Consider the following 19,019-nt stretch of genomic DNA (forward strand, 5'->3'; position numbering starts at 1 on the left):
CTAACTCCGTACATTAGCCTGTGTACGGATAGTACACAGGCAGTTGTTAGGACATACCCAAGTATGCCGTAACAATGGGAAATACGGTCAGACAGCCCTGGGGTCCTTCAATGGACCCTGGGCTGTCAGCCCATATATAGTATGTCCCTCGATCGCTTCACAGGGATTCCCTGTGACGCGATACAAAGGGCGTCTCCCCTTCTCATTTTCCCCTTGAATGCTAAGGTCAGCTTTGATCGCAGCATTCAGGGGAATAGCGGATGAGAGGTTTCTCTGATCTCCGTCGTCAGAGCGGGGCTGCGGCTGTGTAATACAGTAATTGTCCCGCTCTTGACAATAAGTGCGCACGTGCGTTCAGCCTGAGGTAATGTGGCCGGCACTGCACTAATGAGCGGCGGCGCAGGCACTGAAGACAGAACATGGGTGTGTTTTGTAGTGCGCCCGCTATGTTCTGTCTTCAGCGCCAGCAATCATTAGTGCATTGCATCACACTGACCCCGCGCACACACTTGTCAGGACTGAGGAGCGGGGCAATGGCTGTATTACACAGCCGCAGCCCCGCTCTAACTACATTCATGTATTACTATACTTAGCTGTGCGGCCGCACAGCTTAGTATCAAAATACATGAAATAACGGTATCGAACAGTTTGAGGGTGCACGGTATTGAAACAGTATCGAAGTTTCGATGCATCGTGCAACCCTAAATGGTTCTCACTTTTGAATAAGCCGTCATATTGTCAGCATGTTCAGTAAACAAAAAAGCTACTTCTAAAGCAAATTCAAAAGTAACAATCAATATGACTACACGTCCTGTAGTTACTTTTGCAAAGATCACCAGCACAAAAAAACGGAAAAAAGCCTTTATCTCTGTAAGTGAAACCAACATAATTACTAAACCATCGCTCCAACTTCTGATTTACTGATATAATACTAATACATAGGATTTTTTTTTCCGTGTAGGGTAGGAATCCTCTTTTAACAACATATTGCTCCATTAGCCTATCATACCTTGAACATATTTCTGCTTGTCATTTTTCTCAGAGTTCTATACCGAATGGTTGCTCTTGCTCTTAGTCATTACCTTTCTTTAAAATCTCCTTCAGACTTGTCTGTGGAATTGGTGGAGGAGCTCAGGTCATCCTCAGCATAGAACCCATTTACAGAATGTCGCCTTTTCTATATTAAGAGAACATACTTTGGTTAGAATACAAGAAAGGGATGTACAAGAAATAACAGGACTTTGGTCTACAATTTGCTTCTTTACATTAAAGGTTACGTTGTAAGAGAAAAAACATATTACGTCATAAAGCAAAAAGTTATTTGGGCTATTTCCTTTTAAAACTCCGTATGCACTGGGGGGGCCTGTCCAGACCTTTTCCAAGATAGCGGAAGGAACGCGGCTGAGTGGGCTCATCCGCATTATACAGTCTGCAAGCTGGCGGCATGGCCCTCAAGAAAACACGGGACTAGAGAAGGTCTACTCATTCCAGTTAAAGGGGTTGTCCCAAGTTGACTCAAATTTTTTTTTTTAGACATTCTAAGCAGGAAATGAATTTTAAAACATTTGCTGTTAAAAAATTGTAAAAATTAATTTCCTAAGTGCCTTTTTTTTTACACTTGATAACTCAGCAAGTGCTGGTTATCTTTTCTAAAAAGGGGCGTGAGCGGCTCGATGTCAATCAAGCCGCTCAGCTCTGCAGTGTGCGCGCTCCCGATGTTGCTAGATACTGTAGTTCTAGCAACATCAGGAGAATGTTCGTCTCAAGCGGGCATGGTAAGCCCAATTGAGACGAACTTACCGTGAATGTCATCAACCCTACACTACACTACACTCACCCCGTTTCGGCAAACAACTGCTCTCTCCCCCCCCTGTCACTACATGTAATTTGTGTATCTGCCGCACCGGTGCTGCATCAGCACCCGGCAAACAACAAAAAATATATAAAAAAAATAAACTCACCTAAGACATTCTAACGGCGCTCTGAACGGTCCAGTCACTTGCCATCTTCCTTCTACTTGGCGCCGCTCGCATTCATAGTAACAGTGCGTTGTGGCGCAGATGACGTAATCATATCAGGCCCACATGATTACGTCATCTGCGCCCACCGCTCTGTTATTGTGAATGGGAGCAGTAAGACGAAAAGTGACAGGACCGTTCAGATCTTCGTGGGAACGTTTTAGGTGAGTTTATTTTTGTATGTATGTTGTCATGTATGTATGTATGTATGTATGTGTATATGTGCATGTAGGTATGTTGTGATGTATGTATGTTGTCATGTATGTATGTTTGTATGTATGTATGTTGTCATGTATGTATGTATGTTGTCATGTGTATATGTGCATGTATGTATGTTTTCATGTATGTATGTTTGCATGTATGTTTGCATGTATGTATATTTGCATGTATGTATGTTTGCATGTATGTATGTTTTCTTGTATGTATGTTGGCATGTTTGTATGTGTATATGTGCATGTATGTTGTCATGTTTGTATGTGTATATGTGCCCTGTATGTTTGAATGTATGTGTTTGCTTGTATGTATGTTTGTGTGTGTGTATGTTTTCATGTATGTATGTTGTCATGTTTGTATGTGTATATGTGCATGTATGTTTTCATGTATGTATGTTTGCATGTATGTATGTTTTCATGTATGTATATATGTGCATGTTTGTATGTATGGTTGCATGCAAGTATGTATGTTTGCATGTATGTATGTTGTCATGTTTGTATGTGTATATGTGCATGTATGTATGTTTGCATGTATGTTGTCATGTTTGTATGTGTATGTATGTATGTATGTTTGCATGTATGTATGTTTGCATGTATGTATATACGTGCATGTTTGTATGTATGGTTGCATGCAAGTATGTATGTTTGCATGTATATATGTGCTTGCTTGTATGTATATATGTTTGCATGTATGTATGTTTGATGGTATAAATGTCTGTATGGCCATGTATGATACTGTCTGCTGGCGCCCTGTATCTAAGCCAAATTTGCGGCAGGCTTCTATACATGGTATAACAGTCAGTATCACACATGAAACTGAAACTAAGGCTACGACATGTTTTATTAAAAAAAATGTTTTATATATATATTTTTTTACAGGTTTGGTGTTTGGACTACGTCGGTTTCGAGGACTACTTAGATGACGCTTTTTTTTTCCCATCAATAAAATGGTTAATGAGGGTTGTGTTTGGGGTGCTTTATTTCAATAAAATATTTTATCTATATCTTTGTCTTTTCTTTTCAAATTTTATTACTACCACTTTAGTAATGGCCGCTGTCTGAGTGACAACATCCATTACTAAGGCGAGGCTTAGTGTTAGCCGGTGCAGAGGCTAACACTAAACACCATTATTACCCCGGTACTCACCACCACCAGAGGTGCCGGGAAGAGCTGGGTACGATCCAGTACCCGACCATCTGTTGTGATGGTCGGGCTCTGGGGCGGCCGCAGTCTGGTATTATGAGGCTGGGAAGGGCCAAAAACAGTGGACCCCACGTCATTTTTTTAAATTATTTATTTATTATTTTTATTAAAAAGACATGGGGTTCCACCCAATTTATCATAACCAGCCACAAACAACACAGTGTTATTAGCCTGGGAATGTACTAAACCAGTGGCCCCTTCCACCCGTGTAATGCCAGGCTGCTGCGGCCTTGTATATGGCTGGTTATTAAAAATGTGGGGGACCAAACGTCTATTGTTAAATTTAAAAAAAACGACGTGGGGGGGTGGGGGGGTCCCCCCCCTTTTTTATAACCAGCCCGATACAATACAACACAGCAGCGGCAGCCTAGCATTACAAGGGTGGGAAGGTCCACTGTTTTTGGCCCTTCCCAGCCTCATAATACCAGCCTACGGCCGCCCCAGTACCCGACCATCACAACAGATGGTCGGGTACTGGATCGTACCAAGCTCTTCCCGGCACCCCTGGTGGTGGTGGGTACTGGGGTAATAATGGGTGGTTAGTGCTAGCCTCTGCACCGGCTAACACGAAGTACCGCCTTAATAATGGACGCTGTCAATCAGCCAACTGCCATTATCTAGGCACTAATAAAGTTTAAAAAAAAACCCAAAAGACAATTTTTTTTATTGAAATAAGAAATCCCCAACAAAACCCTCGTTAACCATTTTATTAAAATTTGCAAAAAACGTAGATCTACGCAGTAGTCCAAAGAATCGAAGACGTAGCCAAATCGGTACATCAAAATCTGCAACAACATAAAAAAAAAAGTTATCAATGTGAACAATACTTATACTCCCCTACACACACACACAAACAACCACACACAAACATATACACAAACACATATAAACACACACCCATATATTACACAAACATACACATATACCACACAAACATATACACAAACACACCCATATATACACAAACACACACATACACACAAACACACACATATACAAAAACACACACAAACATGCACAAACACACACATAAACATATATATATATATACATATACATATATATACAATCCAGGGTGGATGAACACAGCACTCCAAATGCAACAAATCAGGCCATGTGTTCGTTACCTGGGGGTGAATCAATTTCCCAATATCCAAATAGAGAAAAATGTAGAGCGTAGTAACGGCACCAGGACTTCAAGGTGGATGAAAGCAAAAGTGGATTTATTTCACCTCAACACAGCAACGTTTCGGTTCAACAGGAACCTTTCTCAAGCCATATACACACACACACACACACACACACACACCCATATATACACAAACACACACAAAAATATACACAAACACACCTATATATATATATATATACACACACACACACACACACACACACACACACACCCATATATACACAAACAAACACACAAACATATACACATATGCACAAACGCACCCATATATACACAAACACACCCACATATACACAAAAACACACAACATATACACACAAACATATACACATATGCACAAACACACCCATATATACACAAACACACACACACACATATACAAACATATACACACAAACATATACACACTCACACCCATATATACACAAACATATACAAAAACACACACAAACATATACACATACGCACAAACACCCATATACACACACACACACACACACATATACAGAAACACAGATATACACTAACACACCCATATATACACACACACAAACATATACACACAAACATATACACATATGCACAAACACCCATATATACACAAACACACACATAAACACAAAAATATACACACAAACATATACACATACACACAAATACACCTATATATATATATATATATACACATATACACACACACACCCATATATACACAAACACACCCACATATACAAAACACACACAAACATATACACATATGCACAAACGCACGCATATATACACAAACACACCCACATATACACAAAAACACACACAAACATATACACATATGCACAAACACACCCATATATACACAAACACACACATATACACAAAAAAATATACACAAACACACACAAACATATACACAAACACACCAACATACACAAACACACCCATATATACACAAACACACACATATACAAAAACACACACAAACATATACACATATGCACAAACACCCATATATACACTTACACACACACACAAAAATATACACACAAATACACCTATATATATATATATATATATATATATACACACACACACACACACACATAAACACAAACACACCCATATATACACAAACACACAGATATACACAAACACACAGATATACACAAACACACACACACAAATATACTTACCTTTACTGGAGCGCAGACTTCTCCACACGACGGGTGTCTTCCTCGGCATCTCCTGCGCATGCGCCGAGATGCAAATTCACGTGGATGTCATTACGCATGCGCGGCCACCGCTAAAGGTAAATAGCGGTGGCCGGGAACCTAGGCAACGAGCAGGATACAAAGAGGGACTGACCGCAACTTCAATCAAGAATCCCAAGAAAACGACATCGCTGGACGACGGACAGGTAATTAGAAAACTTATTAACTTTTCAAGGGGAAGCTAACTAGCTACATTTATCAACTTGGGAATAACCCTTTAAGCCTGAAGCTCCTAAATACCTAAAAAAGGTGGTGATCCACTGGTTACAGTTTTCCACTAAATTCCCCCGAGCAGAGTGTTCTCTATGACTACACACGGTATTATATGATTTGTCTGCTGTTCTTTTAGGTTGTTCTTATTCTTGTTTTCTATGCTGGTCTTTTGTGTTGTTGTTGTTATTTAATTTACAGTAACTAGCATTGTTTATTCTGGACGAAGATCGAACAGGCTTTCCAGTGCTCTCATGCTATGAAGACTTCACAAATCCAAGCTCTCCTTGTGTCGCGGAGTATGTAAACTGTTCTTTGACAAGCTACCCTAAGCCTACATTCTATATCCGCAATGACTATTAAAGTCCTTCCACTCCACAACCAGCAGAAGCAGACATTAGATCATTCTTAAAGAAATCACACCTTTCCTTGGTCTCTAATAGCCAACTAGCAACTTTGAAAGGACTGATCTCTGAAATGGAAATTCATAATACAATCCAGACCCTTAAACCTAACAAATCTGACGGGTTCATCAATGAGCTCTATGAAGTATCTCGCTCTAAGCTTTCCCCCTTTCTTCACGACACTTTTAATCTAGTTATAGATACAGGCTCCTTCCCATAGAAATGCTTCACGCTACCATAGCTACAATCTATTTTTTTTTTTAAATGATTCACAAGTTTATTAAAGAGGCTCTGTCACCACATTATAAGTGGCCTATCTTGTACATGATGTGATCGGCGCTGTAATGTAGATTACAGCAGTGTTTTTTATTTAGAAAAACAATCATTTTTGACGGAGTTATGACCTATATTACCTTTATGCTAATGAGTTTCTCAATGGACAACTGGGCGTGTTTTACTATATGGCCAAGTGGGCGTTGTACAGAGGAGTGTATGACGCTGACCAATCAGTGACCAATCAGCGTCATACACTTCTCTCCATTAATTTATACAGCACATAGCGATATAGCTATATCGCTATGTGCAGCCACATAAACATAATCTGCAGTGTCCTGAAAATGAATATACATTACCACATGATTTTGAAAAACCCTCTTAGGCCTTATTTACACGACAGGGTCTGAGTGTCGGCCGATAAAATCGGCCGTTTTTCCCGGCTGGTTTGCATCCGTTTTGCATCCGTTCCGATTTCGTTCCGTGTTGTCGTTTTTGACGGACGATTTTGACCCATTTTGCATCCGTTTTTTTTCCCTGTCCGTTTTAAAATCGGATTAATTTCATTTGTACATTTTTGCCACACACTTCCCTCTGTAGATAATGCCACACACTGCCCCCTGTAGGTAGTGCCACAGAGCTCCCTGTAGTTCATGCCACGCAGCCGCCTGTAGGCAGTGGCACACAGCCCCCTGTAGGTAGTGGCACACAGCCCCCTGTAGGCAGTGGCACACAGCCCCCTGTAGGCAGTGGCACACAGCCCCCTGTAGGCAGTGGCACACAGCCCCCTGTAGGCAGTGGCACACAGCCCCCTGTAGGCAGTGGCACACAGCCCCCTGTAGGCAGTGGCACACAGCAGCCCCCTGTAGGCAGTGGCACACAGCAGCCCCCTGTAGGCAGTGGCACACAGCAGCCCCCTGTAGGCAGTGGCACACAGCAGCCCCCTGTAGGTAGTGGCACACAGCAGCCCCCTGTAGGTAATGCCACACAGCACCCCCCTGTAGGTAATGCCACACAGCACCCCCCTGTAGGTAATGCCACACAGCACCCCCCTGTAGGTAATGCCACACAGCACCCCCCTGTAGGTAATGCCACACAGCACCCCCCTGTAGGTAATGCCACACAGCACCCCCCTGTAGGTAATGCCACACAGCACCCCCCTGTAGGTAATGCCACACAGCACCCCCCTGTAGGTAATGCCACACAGCACCCCCCTGTAGGTAATGCCACACAGCACCCCCCTGTAGGTAATGCCACACAGCACCCCCCTGTAGGTAATGCCACACAGCACCCCCCTGTAGGTAATGCCACACAGCACCCCCCTGTAGGTAATGCCACACAGCACCCCCCTGTAGGTAATGCCACACAGCACCCCCCTGTAGGTAATGCCACACAGCACCCCCCTGTAGGTAATGCCACACAGCACCCCCCTGTAGGTAATGCCACACAGCACCCCCCTGTAGGTAATGCCACACAGCACCCCCCTGTAGGTAATGCCACACAGCACCCCCCTGTAGGTAATGCCACACAGCACCCCCCTGTAGGTAATGCCACACAGCACCCCCCTGTAGGTAATGCCACACAGCACCCCCCTGTAGGTAATGCCACACAGCACCCCCCTGTAGGTAATGCCACACAGCACCCCCCTGTAGGTAATGCCACACAGCACCCCCCTGTAGGTAATGCCACACAGCACCCCCCTGTAGGTAATGCCACACAGCACCCCCATAGGTAATGCCACACAGTATCCCCATAGGTAATGCCACACAGCCCCCTGCAGGTAGCTCTACACAGCACCCCCCCATAGATGGCACCCCCCCTACCTGTCTGTAGATAGCGCCACCGTTCCAGGAGAAGTCCCTGACTTCAATGTCCATATATGGACACAGTGAAGTCAGGAGCTTCTGCTGGAGCGGAATCCCCAATCCCTAGCCACAGCATTGCCGAAGCTCCTACAGGGAGCAAAAGACATACCCTCCTCCTCCTCACATGCACTTCACACTGTGAGGAGGAGAAGGAGAGAGCGACGGAAGACACGGCCGTCACTTGGAGCACATTCAAGTGATGGCCGTGTATTACCCGGCCCCATAGACTTCTATGGGATCTGGGAGGCCGGGAGAACGGCCGAAAATAGGTAATGTCCAATTTTTCAAAAAAATTGCTCGTGTGAATAGCCCCATTAGAGGTCTATTGTTCCTACTGGAGCCGGGTGACGGACGTTTTTTGAACGGCCATCACACAGCCGGGAAACCCTGTTGTGTGCATAAGGGCTTATTCTTCAAGGAAAATAGGCTAAATAAAAAAAGATACATCTGAAAAACTTTATAAAGAAGACAGAAAATATTACTTATTTGGCATATACAAAACACAAGGAGAGATAAAGTAACTAGTAAATATAAAAAAACGCATACAGTCCCTTGTTATTAATAATACAGTCCCTTATTATTAATAATACAGTCCCTTGTTATTAATAATACAGTCCCTTGTAATTAATAATACGGCCCCTTGTAATTAATATTACGGCCCCTTGTTATTAGTAATAGTCCCTTGTTATTAGTAATACAGTCCCTTGTCATTAATAATACAGTCCCTTGTTATTTCCTCATGTTATTATTTTTCTAACACCATTTCAGGAAAGGCAGAACTCACCTCATGTAGACTTGGCAATGACTGACATGCAGGATTTATTGCTTGCCCTCTGTCAGCAGCTTGGGCAGATCCTACTCTGACGGATGGCGCTTGAGAAACAAATACATTATTTTCTTTATTTAGCTATGCCATGTTGGTATTGTTCCAATTTAACATCAAGCCATTCTTCTACGATTATGTTTTACATTACATTTGGTCTTTAAATTTAAGTTTTTTTTTTGCATTTAGAACGATCGTCAAACAAAATCAATACTTCCCTGATGTTGAGTGGGTGAGAAGATGCTGGTGAATGACATCCCCAGCCTCTGCCTACCTTCTACATAGAGGGAAAGCACATCTTGAACTTTCATTTTTAGAACTTGTTGTGCATCGAAGACTCAGTTCGGGTCATGCTTTTTATTACAAACATACATTTTCATGTATTTTTACAGAACATTACTGTTTGATACAGATTTATAGGAAGACAGTCATGAGTGAAAAGTGCTGGATGGCATTTTGACAATGGCAGTGTCTGCTTTCACAAAATGCATGGCCATGTTTAAACGGCAGATCTAAGGCTGAATTCAATCCAACACAAATTTGCGGCAAAAAAAATTAATCTGAGTTGTGTGAACAACAATACAGATTTCCCATTGAAAACACACAGATTTCAGCCCGAAATCCACGTGAAGATTCCACCATGTCTATGGGTATGGGGGCATAATATGATTTGAGCCCGTACACCACTCCAAGGAAAGCTGATCACAAACAAAGCGGCACAGCGCTCACCCAAGTGCTAATGCCACTTTGATTTAGCAAACAGTGGGGGTCTCAGTGCTCGGACTCCCACCCATCAGAACTTCTGATGTGTCACTGACATTTAAAAACTTTTTAATAAGTTTAGTTACACTGTAAAGGACCTAGCTAGGTACATGGTTTACAGGAATTTTAGTCAATATCTGGTAGAACTTTAACGTGTACAATCACTTCTCTAACTATTGTTGAGGACTGTTGTGTACATATCAGAATTTGGCTCTACATACCAGCCTCAATGACAAAGACATAAAATAATTCACTGTAGCATTGGATAATTGTCATATGAATTCAAATATCTCACCAGATATTGATATTTCTTCTTGGGACTGTTTTAGTCGTCGTCTTTCTCTTGCTGACAATGGTCGATAATCCTTTATAAAAGTAAATAGAACCGGAGTTTACTGCAGTGCACAGTCCAAAGTTATATGTAAATCAAACAATATTATTTTTTTTTTTCCTGAAAAATTAAACATTCATACATAGAACTAGTATAAATTCCAGTTATACACAAGAAAAAAGAAACACGGTCATAAATATAGCATTATATACATTTTGCCTGACATGGTTTTAAGCATATTTAAAAGGACCTGTTACATTCACGACATTTCAGTAGGGAATGCCGTGAAAGCCTGGCATAACATATCTCTATGAAAATACCAAAAAATATCGGTCAGATTGCTGTAAGACTCCCAAAGAGCCCTCCAAATTTTTGGTGTGATACCATGTGGAGAATCGAAGTTTTGGCATCATTTCTCTGATCTCGTCTGGAGTAAGATGAGTGGTAATAAAAGGTTTCCATTTTGCAAAAATTCGCGTTACCTATGAGTCTCTGTGCCTTTTGGCTTCAAGTTTAAATCAAACAATATTCATGACCTTGCAGTAAAGCCTTGTAGAAAATCAGGACTTTATGCTCACAAGGGAACCTCTAAAGCTGAAAAGTCTTGTCGCAATATTGAGAAATCGGTAGTTTGTACCTGAGATAGCAGACTGCTAGGTGTTGAACCACCTTCGGATTTTGCAGCAATGGCCTTCCTTTCAGGGCTGCTGAGCGATATTGCAGCAGCTCTATTTTGCATGGCAGGAGGAGAAGGCAAAGGTCTTGGACAAACCACAGGAAACTAAAAACACACCAATTTATTCATTTATTTATCTTGTACCTTAGATTATAAAGCACTAACATACTACGCAGCGCTGTACACGCATTTTACTTTATCCCAGTAAAGGGCATAATGTTAATTCCTCTCTTACAGATATGTAAATCCGGTACTCGCTATGATAGGCTAGGCTAGTTGGTTTTAGTTAACCATAACTGACAATCTCTGTAGTTCGCAATCTTCACCTGCTCAGAGTGTGAGGACACATCTTCTCTGATCTTTTGTCTTCGATGCTTGGATAGAGATGGTTCAGATATAGAATTATGGGGCTGTATTTCAGTTTTTGCCACTTTCCCATCCTGTAACAAAACAAGAAGATGGATTATAAACGGTTATAGGAAGCTTGTTACTATAAAAGAGATTAAAGGGTTTCACAGGATTTCAAGTTGATGACCTTCAGAGCCCCCAATAATCAGCAGAACGAAGTGGCAGCAGCGGTCCCTGGAGCAACGCGGCCCCTTCATTGCAGTAGCCCAGCACAGTGAGCGCCACTGCCCCTTCATTCTTATGACCCCATAATTGATACATTGATAGCCTGTCCTAAGCAAAGCTTATTAATGGAAAATCCAAAAACTGCTCAGTAAATTATCTCATTATAGTTAAAATATTTTTTTAAATATAGAAACATGTTCTACATACTGGTTCTGTAACAGGTACAAACGGCTCTAGGAGTTTTTCTGTAGAATCCAAAGATTCCTACAAGAAAAGAGAAAAAAAGCATTTTAAAATAGGATTCTTGCAATATTAATAAGGCCTTGTTCACATGGAGTGTATTTGACGCGTTTTTGAGACATTTACACGTCGTTTTTTGAGCGCCGTGTGAACAAGGCCTAACTGTACATTTATATTGAGCTTTCGCTTACAAAATGCTCGCTGCTCCAGCTCAAAGTTTAAATGTGCCGTCGGGAAATAAAGCATTTAGAGCAGTCAGTGCAATATCCGACGCAACAATACCAAGCCCCTATTAACCCTTTCACTGGCAAAGACATATGCAACCCTTTAGGATTTTAAAAGATTGCCCCAATAAGGCCGTAGCTTAGATCTTGGTATCATATTAAATTCTAGAATCTTAGCTTTTATATTATATTCGGGGAGCAACATTCATTTAAAGTCAGGGAGTAGGATGGAAAGTTTTACTTTGGGTTCGTGTCTGTGTTCAGTGACAGCGGGTCCTGGGTGGTCAGGCTGCTATTGATCACATCTAAGTTTTGAACTTAGATGTGATCGATTACATGTGGATCCTGTGCGTCAAAGACACGCAAGACCCGCTTTCACTGAACCAGTCAGTCCCACAGACCTGACGGATTCAGGTCTTAGCGCACGATACAGCTGCTCTGTATGCACAATACAATACAAAGCAGCTGTATCTCAAAAAGTCTAAATAATTTGTAATAAAAAGTATGTTGAAAGTTGAACTAATCACACTGATAAATATTTTTATTAAAAAAAAAAAATAATATTTTCAAAAGGTATACATAGCCTTTAAACCGCAATCTCTATAAGTCTAGAAAGAAATGTGCTACAGTATACAGTAATTAAAGGGGTATTCCCATCTCCGTCATTTATAGCACAGGATATGCCATCAATGTCTGATAGTTGTGGGTCTCAAGTGTACTCGTCTGTTTCCGTAACTCCTGTAGAAGTGAATAGATAAAGCTACTTACATGCATTCTCTGTTCTCCAGATAGGTACAGGTCCCAAAAAGTAAGAGATTGGAATACCCCTTTAAGTTAAGTAATAATAATACTACAAGATATAGAGGAGTTAAAGCGAAGATGTCATGAGATATACAAGATGCCCATAAAGTGTTGAGAACGCTCGGGCGACACTGTCCGTCAACTGCTTACCTCCAAAGTGAGGGCAACACATCCATTTAAGTAGAACTGTTAAACCAGAAAATCATAATAAAAACTATATTTTTCACATTGGATGATTAGACCCCCCAGGACTATTAGACACGTAAAAAAAAAATTGTATCAGCTTAAAAAAAGGGAGCCTTATAGTCATTAAAATAATACATATACTAGAATTATATATACACATACAAGCAAAGGCATCAAAGTCATTGGTTGTGCAGTTTCTAGGCTACCTGGTTAGTCTTCTCGTCGCCTTTGTTGATTGACTGTAAAAGTTTCATGGTGTCTTCTGCATCCTCCATGGTAGCAGGAGTCGCTAGCAGCGAAATTTTATTTTCCATTTTGAAGTTTAATGCTAGATGCGGGTTTACTTTGATGTCCTGCGCTTGTGGACCATTTGGTGTCATTTTACATGGAGTGTCGCTGCAATTATTCTGGAGCTCCGGTATCAAATGTTCGCCACATGGTGCGCTTTTGTCATTGGACAGGATACTGATATCCACCTTGCTGAGAGTTGAAATAGAACCTGATGTATTGTTCATGTGTGGGAGATCAGGAGCAGGTGAAGGAATACAGTCTGCTTTTGTCTTCACTGGGCTTTTTCTTTTATTCTGCATTGGTAGAAAATTGTCAAATGTGTAAACTAAAAAAAAAAAATTTATAATTTGCCTATAAAGTATAATAATCTAGATTAAGGAAATAAAAAATTGCAAATGACAATTGTTTCAGCCCTTAAACTGGCCATACACCTAAGACGTTGATCGTCCAGAATGTGGGCGATCAATCGTCAATGGGATCGTTCGCACAAGTGAGACTATACTGGCCGATTAGGTAGACTGTTTTTTTTTTAAAAAACGGGCTCCCTGGGGCTAGCATAAAGAGGCAAATGAATGACCAAATTCAGACGATCATGCCATACACTTGTAGTTTTGGCCGACCACAGCTGAAATTTTCCCACCTGGCCGATCACGTTTTCGAGAGAGAGGAGTCTGCCATCAGGAAAGATTGTTGGCGTTCATTTTGAAAATGATGGTCGGTCGAAATGGCAAATTTTTATCTCATGTCTATTGCCAGCCTGGCTTTACAAGAAACCTGATCAGGATCACTTACTTTAATTTAAATGACTGACACATACAACAGCAATGCATGCTTTATGTGAACACATTTCTGGTTTGCAAAGTATCCAAACGGATTATAAAACTGATGCAATAATGACAGTTAGTTTATTCAATGTTTTTAGCAGCTAAAATCCAAAACCGAGTCATCATAGCTATTCAAGGCCCGGGAAATAAATGGTTGTAGGACTGTGACATGGGACAAAAACTGCATTCAACTGCAACTTTGGTGCCAGAAAAAAATTGCAGAAACATTACAGGAGATAAGCAAAAAGGTTCTGTCAGTACGTCTCTTGTCCATGGGCTGTGTATAGAATTGCAGCTTGGCCCCATTCACTTGAATGTAACGGAGCTGCCAAACCAGACACAGCCCATGGAGAACAGTGGACCCTTTTTTCTAACCTCACACAACTGTGTGACTCAATGATTTCCTATGGAATCTATGGTCGCTGCGTAGCCCTTGCTATAAACGGTTGACAAAGAGGAGATCTCTTTTTCTAAAAAATACAATGTAGAAAGAACAAATGAATTAAAAATTGCAGCATGCGAGCACATTAAAAATAAATGAATAATAATTTTACCACTTTCTGTTTTTTTCTATGATCAGGGGCAGTTTCTGCTTGTATCTCCTGCTCCTGCAGTTTTCCATCTATTGGGAGACTACTGAGGCTGGAATCTACCGTTTTCTTTCGCCGTTTGATCTGTTTTCTTTATATACAAAAAAACAAAAAACAGAAAAGAGCTAAACCCGATCTGTCAAGCCAAGCTCAGCATAGATCATTTTTTCCTTGACATCCTTTTATATAGATATTATTTTTCAACGGCAATAAACCAGTTTTATCAATTGATTCCCGCAGCATAGGCTGGGATTTTTGCAACTAACGCTGGGCTATACTTTTTCTAGCCACGTAAAGCATCCTGGCATGACCAGAACATAGAAAATAACTCTGCCTGATGAGTTTTGCACCTGAGTCACGCAGTCCTATTATAAAAGAATGGTGTTCTATACACTCTAGGTATCGAGTAAATATGTGACAACATGTGAGCCTCGCTAAGGGACAATTGTGGGATTTTTTTACCCAGTATATCCTGCGACTGCTCATCTTCAATCAGACCCAGGCCGCTTTCCCAATTTCCGTTTTAAAGATGAGGGATACCTTACAATCGGTTTTACAAGTTAAGTCATACTCATTCTGTAACCGAGAAAACTATTTAAGCTCTCCATCTTAAAAAAATAGGTGGTGAGCAGCAGATACCCTTAAATTTCCACTAGCTGTAACCTCCAAGGCGAGCCAGTTCAGGCTGCCATGGAGTGACCCAAGTTGAAGTGGACTGAGGAACCATATAATTTTCAGAAGATTAATTCAACCCACCACTGATAGCGGTAATTTACACCAGGTTTTCGATTTTAATTCAAATTGCTGCATAAGAAGTCACAGGTTAAGACCAGTCAAAAAGGGAACTGGGCTCCTTATACTATTGCAGAATAACATACTATTCAAAGTCTATGGAAAGCCGGGTGACAACCTTTTGGGCTTCCATCTTTAGTTGCAAGATACCCGAGAAGTGGCTGAATAGAAAATTAGAAGACTGACAACTCAAGGATTCAAGGTGCATATTACTGTTCAATGACGCTAGTAACTGGAACAAAGCTTTGACATTCAGTCAGTCTTTTTATAAAATAACGTAGATGAATTAGCAAACTGCTTGCTTGCCTAAAGGAACACTAAAGTAAAAAAAGAAAAAAGTACTAGCATCAATTTTCATGATTTCCTCCTCTTTCTTGGTGCCATTCTTTTATATTCTCATTCTATATTTCCTGGACCATTTTTTTGATCTTGGACGGGTTTGGGAAAAGCGGCAGAGCTTTGGCTGCTTAATCTCAGCAGCTAAAAAAATGGAGAAAACCAACCTGTGAAAGACTCGTTTCTCTGCCAGATTTCTACAAGACTGTTTGCCCCTGAAGACTGAAAAACAGGCAAGTGTTTGCTTTCTGGTTTTGTTTTTCCTCAGTCACCTCTAGGTTTAATGTTTCTTTAAAGCGGTTGCTTCTGCACCACTCCATGGACGCTCCTGTTTCCATTGAGTTCTATTAAGGTAGGCACGCCTCTGCGGCAGCACACCAGGATGAGCCTGGAGCCGCTCTACCAGCTCCCTCGTACAGTTTGTAGTCGCTCTCAGTATATTACAAAGTGTTAGCATTTGATGTAATGACACTTTATAACATACATTTAGCATTAGTATTGAACCCCCTTAACACTATTACTTACAGTTTTGTGTTCTTTAAAAACAAGGCAATGTGCTGTTTGATATATGGCTTTCTCAGTATCTGCCTTGCGGTAGGCCTCTTTTCAGGCTGTCGGCTTAGCATTGTTCCTATCAAATCCCTCAGTTCATTACTGTAATCTTTAGGCATTGGAGGCATCTGTAAAGCAAAAATAAAAACAAATAAATGACATACATTATATTATATGTAGCAATCTTTATCTTGACACTTAACTTGTTCAATGAAAATGTGGTAAGAAACTTTAACTTCACTTTTTTAATGACTTCTCAATCACTTTTTTTGTAATATCACGCTGCAGCAAGTTATCAAAGTCAAGATAAACTGTGCTACATCTGTACATATGAAATCCAGAGTTCATTAACACCAAGCATAACTGTAGGTGCTAGAATACTGTGCTTTAATCTATATGTACACTTTAGAATAAAGTCATTGTAACCTGCCAAGGATCGAGCTTGCTGAAATTCAACATGCCGGATGCTTTATACCCTGGTAAAAAGAAAGCTTAGCAGTAAACATGCAAGTTCATTGATGTAACACGTTACATAATAAATATATATATATATATACACATAACTTTAAGTTTTTATAAATTACCTCTAAATTTGTTTTGCATGATTAAAAGGATAAAGTTACTACATTTTATGTGGTTCTTTCGAATAAGTAACACTACATCAACATCCCAGTATTTACAGCAGAACTGGTTGTGTGCAAATGTTCTAAAAGAGTGATACTTCTAAGGGTATGTGCACACACACTAATTACGTCCGTAATTGACGGACGTATTTCGGCCGCAAGTGCCGGACCGAACACAGTGCAGGGAGCCGGGCTCCTAGCATCATACTTATGTACGATGCTAGGAGTCCCTGCCTCGCTGCCGGACAACTGTCCCGTACTGTAATCATGTTTTCAGTACAGGACAGTAGTTCCACGGAGAGGCAGGGACTCCTAGCATCGTACATAAGTATGATGCTAGGAGCCCGGCTCCCTGCACTGTGTTCGGTCCGGGACTTGCGGCCGAAATACGTCCGTCAATTACGGACGTAATTAGTGTGTGTGCACATACCCTTAGTCTCAAATCAGATCTTTTATCACCAAAATCTTATTCCTCTAGGGCGCCATTTTTTCCAAACAGGGTTTTCTTAAACCCTTGGGTTCCTTGGAGCCTGGTCAGGAGTTCCCCAGAACAGAGTAGCAAGACCTGTCACTTTTAGGCTGGGTTCACACAACCTATTTTCAGACGTAATGGAGGCGTTTTACGCCTCGAATTATGTCTGAAAAAACGGCTCCAATAAGTCGGCAAACATCTGCCCATTACTTTCAATGGGCTTTACGATGTACTGTGCAGACGAGCTGTCATTTTACGCGTCGCTGTCAAAAGACGGTGCGTAAAATTACAGCCTCGTCAAAAGAAGTGCAAGACACTTCTTGGGACGTTTTTGGAGCTGTTTTCTCATAGACTCTATTGAAAACAGCTCCAAAAACGCCGTGAAAAAACGCGAGTTGCTCAAAAAACGTCTGAAAATCAGGGGCTGTTTTCCCTTGAAACCAGCTCCGTATTTTCAGACGTTTTTGGCTCAGCGTGTGAACATACCCTTATAGTATTGATAGCAAACTGATTTTCACAAAGATATTTGGATAAAGAGAACACATCAGCCAGAATATAGCTTTATCTCCCTTAACACCAAGATCTGAAGAAGGAATAGTAGTAGGGTGTTCCCTGGAACTAGAAAAATAGTTCACCTGGTTATTTGGTTGTAAAATACTGCTCTACAGGCTCCTTCACATTTAGCATTTTAGAGGTGTATTCCCTTATGCTTGCGTGGGAACAAACTTTGAAGTCTTGGCACGTTGGCACCAACCTTCCAAGCTGACGTACTCACGTGCCTTTACAAAGATTCTATTTGTATTTCAGTATCAGACTTGTGCAAAGAATGATAAGATGAATACAATATCAGAAAGACGTAGTCTTCACAATTAACATATTAATGCATATTTTAGCACTGCTTTAACCCCTTAATGACCGCCGATTAGCCTTTTCACGGCGGTCATTAATGGGCTTTATTCTACAGCGCCGCTATTCCACGGCGCTGCTGTAGAATAAAGTAAACAGAGCAGGGAGCCGTCAAATCTCCCTGCTCTCAGCTGCCAGGTGAGTTCGATATTAGTATCGATCTCACCCGTTTAACCCTTCAGATGCGGTGCACAATAGCGTGCACCGCATCTGAATGGTTTTGGAGAGAGGGAGGGAGCTCCCTCTCATCCCACCGACACCCGGCGATAAAATCGCAGAGTGTCTGTGTCTTCTATGGCAGCCGGGGGTCTAATAAAGGCCCCCAGGTCTGCCTGGAGCGAATGCCTGCTAGATCATGCCGCAGGCATGACCTA

The 19,019-nt window shown here is 41.2% G+C and overlaps 1 protein-coding gene across 2 annotated transcripts in view; it reads right to left on the reverse strand.

Moving 5' to 3' along the window:
* The window catches only part of NEK4 (NIMA related kinase 4), a 32,897-nt gene that overhangs the window by 7,959 nt on the left and 5,919 nt on the right, over window positions 1-19,019 (reverse strand). For both annotated transcript variants that reach the window (XM_075833807.1, XM_075833806.1), the window contains 9 exons: window positions 16,618-16,772; window positions 14,929-15,055; window positions 13,466-13,843; window positions 12,016-12,072; window positions 11,562-11,675; window positions 11,197-11,340; window positions 10,524-10,593; window positions 9,428-9,516; window positions 1,083-1,177 (listed from right to left, as the gene is read on the reverse strand). In XM_075833807.1, the coding sequence (XP_075689922.1) occupies window positions 1,083-1,177; window positions 9,428-9,516; window positions 10,524-10,593; window positions 11,197-11,340; window positions 11,562-11,675; window positions 12,016-12,072; window positions 13,466-13,843; window positions 14,929-15,055; window positions 16,618-16,772 (1,229 nt within the window). The remainder of the gene's footprint in view (window positions 1-1,082; window positions 1,178-9,427; window positions 9,517-10,523; window positions 10,594-11,196; window positions 11,341-11,561; window positions 11,676-12,015; window positions 12,073-13,465; window positions 13,844-14,928; window positions 15,056-16,617; window positions 16,773-19,019) is intronic.

This window comes from Rhinoderma darwinii, chromosome 7 (assembly GCF_050947455.1).
Source record: "Rhinoderma darwinii isolate aRhiDar2 chromosome 7, aRhiDar2.hap1, whole genome shotgun sequence".
NCBI lineage: Eukaryota > Metazoa > Chordata > Amphibia > Anura > Rhinodermatidae > Rhinoderma > Rhinoderma darwinii.